Consider the following 10,663-nt stretch of genomic DNA (forward strand, 5'->3'; position numbering starts at 1 on the left):
GCACAGACATATTGGTGGAGTTGATGGGGCTACAGAAAAAATTTGTGTAGAGCAGACTTGAGCTTCTGGTGAGTACTTTATGGTATGCTCGAAACAAGTTTGTTGGCCAAAGCTGAAGCAGTAAATGAGGCATTTAGCAGAACCAAATTTCCAGATATGATGTATGGGGAAAGCTTGCAAAAAAAGAAGCCAAATGCATGGACTCCTCCTCCTCTAGTCTGCCTGAAGATTAATATGGATGCAGCCACTGACAGAGAACGACAATGTTCTGAGCTTGGGGTAGTAATCAGAGACAGTACGGGAAAGTGTATAATAAGAAATCAAAGTTCAAGGGAGATGTCTCTTATGTAGAAGCAGAAGCAGCTTAGTGGGGTTTACGTATTGCAAAGGAAGCAGGGCTGAAAGCAATCATTCTGGAAACTGATTCTCAAGAGGTAGCGAATTTGATCAACAAAAGAAAAGAGAGCAGTACTGAGATTTTTTGGAGAGTTCAAGAAATCCAAGCTATGATGAAGGATTTTAGCTCTTTTGAAGCAAAACATGTGCCTCGATCGTGTAACTTTTGTGCTCATTCTATAGCTAAATTGGCATTAGAAAATTCGCAATCTGTTGTTTGGTGGAGGAACTTTCCCCTGAAATTCTGCATGTACTCAATGAGTTGATTCAATGAAAGTTCTACTTTCCTTTCAAAAAAAAAAAAGATAAAAGTCATATCGCGTGACTGACTAACCAAGATTTTGTCAAAAATTAAAAAAGATATAAAATAAATAATATTCTAAAAACTGTCCAGTAATATCAAGAGATAACTCTTACATTCCAAATAATTATCCCAAGAATACTATTATCCGTCTCGAACAATACAAAGTGACATTCATAATAACAATTGTTGTGTATAGTTTTTTGTATTGGCTTGCCAGTGCAATATGTATTGGCACAGCAATCGAAATTTCAAAAAAGTAAACATTTCCTTTTGGAACAAGAGTCACTATACTAACATTTTCTTTTGAAACTCAATTGTTACAGGTTAGAAAAAACTATTCTTTGTATGTCTCTCTGTAGACACATTAACTTTGCAGCAAGCACTAACATGAAGCTCACAAATTCCTCTCCTAGCTAAAAATCCCATATTTTAGACAAGGAGAAATAAGTACACCACAACAACTAAAAAACTGTCAACTTTTCTAAATGCACCTATTTCCATTCCAAGAATGCCATTGAATTACCACTTTCTTTTGTTATTCCACCCATACCAACAAATGCTGATGAAATAAGCTATATAACTTACCACTAGCCCCGAATTGGAGAAATCTCCATCTTTATTCTCTAAACCTTCTCATCCTTTTGTTGCCCCCATACTTTTTCCACTCTTTAAGATTTTCCAAGTTCCACATAGCGAGTACAATGCAGCATGCAAGAATTGCAGGAGAAGTGATGATCGGCTTCCTCCCCTATTTTGATGGATTAGAGCTTATTACAGACGCAAGAGTTGACACAGATTCCCATAAAAGCCATTACCACCGGGATTTTTTACTGGATAGAGATGGTGGACCCTGAAAAAGTTCAGTTACTTTCTGATTAAACACTACACTTAGCCTCCAACATAATTGGGATAAAAGATTAAAAAGGAAAATTATCACGCAATGAAAATTAATACAGAATTGTATTAGGGAACTTATACTTACCTAAGGTGTAGTTTAAGGACTCAATACAATGGTTTCTTGAGAAATGGCCATATTTAAAACCTCTTACAGACAAGCGCCCACTTTTGCTATATATTGCAATTTTTGTCTACTTTACTTCCCTCTGAAGGGTGAAACCAAGTTTTTACCTGCTTCAAAGCTTGTCCTTGTAATTTGTCTCCATTTTCTCATAGAAGAGGCTGCACCATCTTTAGACTCTCCCAAAAACCCCCCATCTAGATTATAAAATGAAAAAGAAGAACAAGAACAAGAAGAGGGACCAATTGTATACTCTAATGTATGAATTCACAACCAGCTAAAATATTCTATTTACAGAATTAGAGCATTTTCCATCATATCCTTCCGGAGTTTTCAAAATATCTGATTTTCAACCCACCAAAGGCTCAAAGTAAACTGTGGGCTGGTAACCACATAGTTTCTATCCCACAAAACAAGTTCCTCAAAGAAGCAAACAGGAAGCTTCTCAAGCACTACCACATATTCATTATTTTGTAGTGACCCCTTTCTCCTGCTGCTTACAAGGTAAAGTATCAGGATTGGAAAGATTTCTCATTCATCCAAAATGAAACAAAAGATTGACCACTACTCCATACTAACAGCAAAAATCAGTTGAAGGAAAGATGACAAGAACATCAACCAACATAAATCAAGAAAAATATCCTGAAAAAGAAATGAACCTTAAATTGGAGATCTAGTACGTGGGTTGTGATGAATTATCATTAGCATTCCAAAGCTTGTGCGGGGACCTACAATAGAATAGAAAACAATAACATAACATAAGAAAGCAGAGTATTAACAAAGAAAGTCCCTAACCATGCATAGACTTGATCATACCATATAATAAAAGCCCAATGGCATCTATCAACAACTCGGAATTCACTACACAAGCAAATATGATCATTTCTACTTTCATTCAAACCCTAGGATCAAGTCTATCAATTAATCGCATCTTGCCTAGTGACAAATCTCAAAATTCAAACCCTTAGAATTAAAAACAGAGGAAAAGCTCACTATCTTTTCACCTCTTTTCAGAAAACCAAAATTTGTCAATAATAATCTAGCTAAGCATGGATTAAAACAGGGTTGTACTGTTGGCATATTTTGGAAATCAAAGAAATGGATTGGAATTTCTCTAAAAGTCAAAGAAAGTAGGTTAGTACAATTAAGATTCCCATCAAATAATTAAAAGGCCAATAATAGTGTTAAACCTTCAAGTGAACCGCTTTACTCTTATGCATTTTTTTTATGAAGGACAAGATCATAAGTATCAATCTCAAACCAGAATTCACGTCCGCAAAAAAGGATTTTAGACCAGCAAAGTTTGAAAGGTCAATATCTTAGCAAAACATGAAAAATAAAACAATTTGATTTATATAATCAAAAGAATGTGCATAACAGCCAATCACAATCACAATGAATCTCCGCTGCAGAATAAGATAAGAAACATGTAAACACCAATTATGACTTTTTCTGCTAAATAATCTTTTTAAGAAATTAAATCCAGAGAACACAATTGGTCAGAAGACTGTGGGCTGGGATATCTATCGTTCTGACCCTACTCCTACCAGTTGCACGTTCTCATGCATAAAACAGGATGTTGTGTGATTCATGCCATAAGAACCATCAAATTGCAGGATCCGTAGCTTCCCTTCCTGCAAATGTATAGAAGATCGATAATAGAAGTTAAAGGTGTAAGCTGCATCATCAAAAAGCAAAATAAAAACAGAAAAACATTTGAGAAAATTCAAGTTACCTTAGTTCCATAAACTAGACCACCTCCAACTGAAGGATGAAAACATGCTACATTGACCTCATCCTCTGCACTGGGAAGAACTCTAACAAGTTCCATATCAGAAACTCTGTAGACCTGAGTATCACCATCAAATTTTTAATCAAGAAGAAGAACACACACACACACACACACACATAAATGAAAGAATGAAAAATAGACAGCCATTAAAAAACCAATTGTTCCCAAATTGTACTGCAAACAGCATCTCTTGTAAAGCATTTTTAGTAATATTTCTTACATACCAAAACATGGGCCAAACCAGCTTAGACAAAAACTGAAATCAAACAGTGCAGATCACTTAAGCTCTTTGCTGGCCATGTTTAGGTTCTTACTCAATTAACTCCAAATGTTGAGGTCTAAAGGGTTTGATTTCTATTAATTGATTTAGGACATGATCATAAAAAGAGGAGAGAGGAATAGGGAGGGGGAAGTGAAAAGAAAAAGTTGGGGGGGGGGGTAGGGGGGGTGGGATAAGGTACATTAATAATACCTCCAGAATTGTGTATGTAGGTACTGTGATCTCTCCATCAATGAGAACGCTTTTTAGAAGTGAACTATGACGACGACCATATGCAAGTAATAAGTTCTCCGAGGTGGGTGAGAACTGAAAATGAGCATAGAATGTTTGAGTTCCAGGAACATGCAAAAATAGAACAGTTTAAAAATAAAATTAATAATTCACCAGGAATAAGTCATTGATTTAAAATTATGATTTCTCTTCACAATGGACTCTGTATCCGACTGAAATGTTGATTGATGAATTTTAGATTTTATTTACAAGAGAAAGAGACACAGTAATAAAGAAATACCAGCCTATTATACTTTCCAAGGACCACGGACCATCCATCAAACTTGCTTTTCAAAGAAACTAAAATTACTGAAACCTCTTTTGGCACATATTGGTCTCATTAAGTAGGCCTAGGCCCTAGCACTTGGTAAATCCCATAACACATTTCTCTGTCATATAATAATTGTCAATGGTGAACCAGTTGTTTAAATGCCTGGAAGTTGATTATCATAAAATCAGAAAAGAATTTTGAAGGCTCTGGACTAACTCAACTAACTCTATGGCCCACTAATCAGCTTGTTCCAATAAATGGAGTCCAAGAGCTGAAGAGTTTTCCCAGCACCTTGTCTTATTTTGAAACTTTTCCATTCACTTAATAAAAAAATGTAGGAAACAAAGTTTGCTTCTGTTTCATTTCCCTTCCTTCCTATCCTTTCTCTACATCTTCCCTAGCCCCAAGGAAAAAGATAAGGGTATGCAGGCCTATGAGGCAACAAAACAAACATGCCTGTGAAACAGTTCTCAAACTTTTAGAACAGTAAACAATGGCAACTCATTAATGCATATAACACTAATAATTTTTGAAACTATTAATGGGAAAAAAATTATAAAACTTCAAATATACCCTTTTTAACATAGAAATCTTGTCAGCATAAGTAAAAATCGAAAGCCTCATATCACAATCATGGTATCGACCAAAGGAAAATGCAGAATACCGCACTTGCTAGTCATAAATTTTTTACACATGGAAACTTCATCAGAGGACAAGATAAACTGAACATGCAAAGCCCCAAACCTACAACAAAAAAGCAACCCCAGGCAACTTTTTGATGACAAGCAGCCATAGCAGGTATGCAGCAGTTTATCAATAGAGAATCAATATTTACTAATCTTACAATATCCTTTTCATGATTTCTCACATTTCTTGGAGAAAAAATAGAAATAGGAAGAACAAAACTTCCAAAATAGAGTAAAAATGCTAATTCTTAGTCTCATTGACAGAACCACAAAATAGTACTTTCAAATTACGGTAAATAATAGCTGATATGACAGAGCATCAATCACCATGATTAAACTGACCTGAATTGATGTTAAACAATGAGCAGCTCTTATTGCCCGAGACGTGAGCACTGTACCAAATCTGGGTGGCGAAGAAAAACATCTGATTAGAATGGGAAAATGTAAATTGATATATATGATAAAACAATACCAAACAATTCATAAGTATAAGATGCTTAAGCATTACGTTGCCTCCTCAAGCGAATATATCCGTAGCTCATAGATAACTTGGTGAGCAGAAATTGGGTGTCGTGTTGGGGATGTTCCAGCCCCCGTTGCATCCTGGTAACCTTGACTTTGAAATCCAGGATCAGTTTCCAAATAAGGCTGAACACATGCAACACAGGCAGCTAAATATCTTCCACAAGGTGAAAAATGGGCACCCATTTCACTGCAAATTAACAAATAATCATTCAGAAAGATGGGCCCTGTGATGCTACACCAGTATAAATAATTATGTAACTAGATCTGACAAGAGAGACAAAGATCATCAATACTCATATGAAATTTGCAAATTGATCTCGATATATGTGTTTTCAAGCTCAAATACTGCCTGTGTAATAGCTATATGTTCAAAGAGGTAAAAAAATAATAGCAAAATAACAATGATACTTCCCCGGACCACTGATTTTTGAGTCACTAAAACATTTCAAGATATTTAACATACCTGCAAAGCACAGCATGTGGTATGGTCAAACGACAACTTTCTCCTTTAAGAAGAGCACATGGATCTGCAATATCATGTGGCCAAATTCTCAACTTCACCGTGCAAGGTAATTCAGTGGCCGCAGCTGCAGCCACAGAGGTGGCGACTTCTGCCTGGAATCGGGTAACTGGTTGCCTAGCACTTTCACTGTGTGGGATGTTAATGAAAGCAGTACCTTCAGCGGATCCAGGAGTATACATCATTTGGGAATGTGTAGATTGATGCCCTGAACCAGATCTACCACTGGCTCTAGATTGACCAACACTTATTGGCGTTGCTGAGGAATTTAGCACATTTTCTATTTGACCAGATGCTGCAAGATTTTCATGATCAGAACCATTAAGCAAACCAGTTGTGCATTGTGCAGCTTGGCTTTGCCCAACAAACCAGCCTTGCAAGAAAGGAAGCTCCCAATTTGTTTGATCACCAAAAGAGGGCAAATAATTAGTTCTCTCTTCTGGCAGCCCATCCAAAGTTCCCACAGCACCTATAGCGGCTTGAGGAAGTGCGCCATCTATTTCACTCACAAAAGAATCTGTCCCTGTTCCATCTGGCATAGGAGATGACCTATTAGATCCTATGGGAGACAGCACAAGTTCATACTGCCCCGATGGAGTGGAATATGTCAAAAGGCGCACTGAAGAAGAGGACCTGAGACTCTGTTGTGTACGAGTTGCACCACTATCGTGTTCAGTATGCTGCAAAGATATTCTCTCATCATCCCTAACAAATGAAGGACGTAAAAACGGTGGAGTGATGAGAGGTACTTCCTCAGCCAAGCCAGGATGACTGCTAGAATGAGCACCAGCCATACATATAACAGGCGGAGGATAGCGCCAATAACCTGGAGAAGTTGCAAGTGTCAATGAGGACTCTGATGAGTCAAGGTCATTGACCTGCCAATAAGCAGAACATAAGGATCCACAAGAAGAAAGAAGCAAATAGCATTTCTATGTGATAAAAAATATCACCTCAGCTGTTAGAAGCAATGGAGCTGCGTGAGGGTGAAAATGCACAGCTCGTAGTGAACGGCGTGTCCTCAACACAATTCTAGGTGAAGATGTCTCCTCTCTCATATTATAGCGCCATATATATAGCTGACACAGAAGTTCCAATCCAAAGAAATCAAATAGCAGGCCAGGATGAAACTCCTCAATTTGGATTGAAAATCAAGAACTGACCTTGTGACCAGAGGCTACAGCAAGAAGTTCACCACTGGCATGAAAAGCTATGGAAGCAATTGGGCGGTCTAAATAGCAATATAACAAATTAAGACCATATTCACAGCCCAGATTAATAATTGGGATGAAATCTTATAATAAGAATGCTGCATATAGGAATTATGATAAGTTCTTACAAAAATCACGTGATCCAATACACTCTGCAGTACTTGCATTCCACAAACGGACTTCATGATCTAGACTTCCACTGGCAATAATCGTGGGATTCAATGGATGAAACCTAACCTGAAAAAGAACTCCAACTACATGAGAAGGAAAGAGGTGGCTCAAGTAATTCATGATATTCAAGAAGAGTAACAACTGGTAATAAAGATCATTTTCGACATGTTGAAGTAATTTAACGAAAAAGATGAAGAATGAAAATAAAAAAGAGCTGAGGAAAAGCCAAGAGCCCCGACAACCTGTAATCTAAGAAAAGACAGTTCATGACAGCAGATTAGGAACAAAGAATTTGAGCAGTTTAAAGGTAAAAATAAAATTAAAAAATAATAGTAATAATTTGGACAAAAGGTAATGATGTGTTGTGTTAGATATGGAAGAATGAAGGGAACTTAAGCTAGGATGATTGAAATCAATTATATTTGCAAGGATGCTCAAAGCGTATAGCTTTGGCATGTACTGAGGGAAATAAGCAAACAGAAAAAAGCTAATAGTAACAGACTATGATTCCAACAAAGCCCTAACCGAAAAACCACTTGCAATGCCAAATCTTATATGCTATTTCCTTATTCATGGCAGTGTTCATATAATATTTTCTTTGAAGCAAGTAGAAACTGATGGGTAATCAAGAAAATAGATAACCAAGTCAAAGTGAACATAACAGAGCCTTACCACCCAGGGTGTCCTCCGATGACCATGCAAAACCTTTAAGCAGCTTCCTGTTTGGCAATCAATAATCTTTACAGTATGATCACCGCTGCATGGATAGATCCAATTGCAATTGGAAAATTTAAGCACATCTTGGCATTCATAAAACAAAATCTATAAATCACCCTTAACTCCTAGAATCAATTAAGAAAATAAATCATAACTCACTGTGTAGAAGCAAGTGTCTTGCCATCGGGACTGAAGGCTGCTGCTATAGTTGACCTTGGAGGAGGAGACAGTGGACAATATTTGGGTCTTAAATGGTGTAATGATTCTGCTTCTACCCTGAATACATTGCAGCAAGTTCAAATCTGAAAAATGAAGTCAAATACCTAAAAACCACAGTAAATTTAACCATCTAAAATGGAAGAAGCTTTCTGACACTGTAGCATGCATCAAGATAAGAAAAGGAAAAAGAAAATCCGGAAATCACCATGAGGCAAGACCACGCCTTGCATCTCTTCCCGCTTCAAAAATCTGTGAAAATGAACCAGAACACTTTCTAGCAGTTTCACCCAATAGTCTTTTGGATGAATGCTTGGTCCGAGGAGCAACCTCTCTTTGCGCCAACAGTCCAAAAACATTCCTGACATTACCAAATTTCAAGAAGAAAATTAAAAAAAAAAGTTAAATTAAATCAGCAGACACTTGATCTTTTCCACACAGAACACAACAGACATAGCTATGGGCATTGCACATGCCAATTGAAATATTAAGAAAGAAGCACACAAACAAAGTGCCACTGCTTAATTTGGACTTATTGTGCTATCAAGTATTAACTGCCATTTCTTAGTTAATTGCAGCATAAATTTAAACTTAATCAACTGCTTTATTGCAAAAGAGGACAAATTAAATGCAGAGTCTGAAGTAAAGCTTAAACCAATACAAATAAAATCTTGGCTAATCAGTCAATGTGACTAACAATTAACATAGAAATTACATTAATTTCAAATACTTTTAGCAACATTAATTAACATTTAAGTTCCTAATTAAATGTAACAAACTACAGCTGTTAACATTAACAAAAAAAAATGCATTTTCAAGCTGAATTAATAGAAAATAGAATTTAAAATTACGCAAAAAAAAAAAAAATCGACATATGAAAAAGAACATCAATTCATTCAAATTAAGATCAACTGAGCACCTTAGCCTCGAATTGCGATGGGTAGAAGCAGCTTGAGGAGGAAAGCGTGATTCCGAGCTCGAGCCTGATGGCGCATTTGCATCGTCCGCCCATATTGATCTTCTCATGTTTCAGATTATTATTTTATTTAACTGTTATTATTTGTTTACAATTTTTGTGTCATTTTCCCGAGAAAATGAAGAGTTTCCGAGAAAATTCTAAGAAGCGGCGAATGAATTAAAAGACTCCTTGAATTTTAAAGTTCTCTTACAATAAAATAAAATAAAATAATAATAATTCGTTACGGCTCACTGGAATTTGTTCAACGTTTCGCCATTTGTCCGAATATTAGCGCATTCTAAAACAACTTGTAACTTACGCTAACCGCGTGGGTGCTTGGAATTTGTGAAAAAGGTTTCTATAGTTTCCTTTTATAATTGTTTTTCCTCTGTAAAAAAAAAAAAAAAAAAAAATCAATCTCTCTTTTCTAGAATGTTTCAACACATGAACGAACTTGACTATGGTATTTCAGAGTTCCATTCCATATATTCTATACACCATAAAATTATCAAATTTTATTGATATTTTCCTAATCGGACAATGCCTTCTAGTCGAACATTGTACTTAGTTATCGATTTTATTCCTTAATATTTTGATCAATTTACATCATTTTATAATTTTGCTTTTGGATCGTTAATTTAGAGTTAGCAAAAAAATTCAGGCTGACCAAGTCTGTGGACCTAGTACTTGACTTGTATAGGCTTGGTATGAATATAGGACAAAAAATTTAAAATTTACATAGATTAGGGTTGGATTTGGCCTGAATTTTTATAAATTAAATTAAATTTAAATAAAAAATTCAAAATATTAAATTAATAAATTTTTTATAATAGTATTTGTGATTTATTATGTTGTATAATTAATATTTTATATATTAAACTATTATTCTATTATATATATCGGACAATTATCTTTAATTTAATTTTTTTTTATTTTTTAAAAAAATTATTTCATATTTAAAAGAAAAGCTCAAGCCTGACCTGTCCAAACTTTGACAAGCTTTTAAAGAATTTGGACTTATTATTAATAATAGAGGCTTGGGCTTGAGTTTGGAAAAACCCAGTCTCAGCCCATATTTTGCCAACCCTAATTGTTATGGTTCCAAACGGAAAGTAGTGAAAATGTTATTAAGAAACAATTTTATCATCACACGTTATTATCATCCTATTTTGTACAAGATACTTGTATTGTAGCTTTACTTTATTTATAAACGGAATTATAATTATTTTTTAAAATGTTAAAGTTTTATTAAAACAAAACTAGAGACTTTCCAAAAGCATAGGAAAAAAAACCCTCAGACAAACAATCAAAACAAAAATAATAGTTGG

General features: G+C 35.4%; 1 protein-coding gene across 4 annotated transcripts; it reads right to left on the minus strand.

The window, feature by feature from the left end:
* Positions 1-797: 797 nt before the first annotated feature.
* On the minus strand, positions 798-9,659 carry LOC102626177 (uncharacterized). 4 transcript variants are annotated; one of them, XR_003062916.2, is made up of 16 exons: positions 9,297-9,658; positions 8,586-8,738; positions 8,321-8,437; positions 8,117-8,201; positions 7,402-7,510; positions 7,226-7,293; positions 7,016-7,141; positions 6,006-6,940; positions 5,526-5,729; positions 5,360-5,420; positions 3,983-4,096; positions 3,454-3,567; positions 3,266-3,352; positions 2,378-2,446; positions 1,829-2,211; positions 798-1,550 (listed from the first exon to the last, which is right to left on the minus strand). XR_003062916.2 is itself a non-coding variant. In XM_006493930.4 (15 exons), the coding sequence occupies exons 1-14, from the start codon at positions 9,401-9,403 to the stop codon at positions 2,420-2,422; spliced, it is 2,307 nt and encodes a 768-aa protein (XP_006493993.2). In that variant the 5' UTR covers positions 9,404-9,658; the 3' UTR covers positions 798-1,550; positions 2,378-2,419. The 4 variants fall into 4 exon arrangements, 2 of the variants coding, with proteins under 2 accessions (XP_006493993.2, XP_024949543.2); XR_372537.4 differs by having other exon boundaries at positions 1,683-2,211; XM_006493930.4 differs by lacking the exon at positions 1,829-2,211.
* Between the last annotated feature and the right edge of the window lie 1,004 nt (positions 9,660-10,663).

This window comes from Citrus sinensis, chromosome 9 (assembly GCF_022201045.2).
Source record: "Citrus sinensis cultivar Valencia sweet orange chromosome 9, DVS_A1.0, whole genome shotgun sequence".
Classification (NCBI taxonomy): domain Eukaryota; kingdom Viridiplantae; phylum Streptophyta; class Magnoliopsida; order Sapindales; family Rutaceae; genus Citrus; species Citrus sinensis.

Excerpts from the sequence above, each read along its gene's own strand:
- LOC102626177 (XM_006493930.4), bottom strand. The coding sequence starts at position 9,403 with ATGAGAAGATCAATATGGGCGGACGATGCAAATGCGCCATCAGGCTCG. Across the intron at positions 8,438-8,585 it reads AGGCGTGGTCTTGCCTCATG|GGTAGAAGCAGAATCATTAC; the intron begins GTGATTTCCGGA and ends CAATGTATTCAG. Across the intron at positions 3,353-3,453 it reads GTCTAGTTTATGGAACTAAG|GAAGGGAAGCTACGGATCCT; the intron begins GTAACTTGAATT and ends ATACATTTGCAG.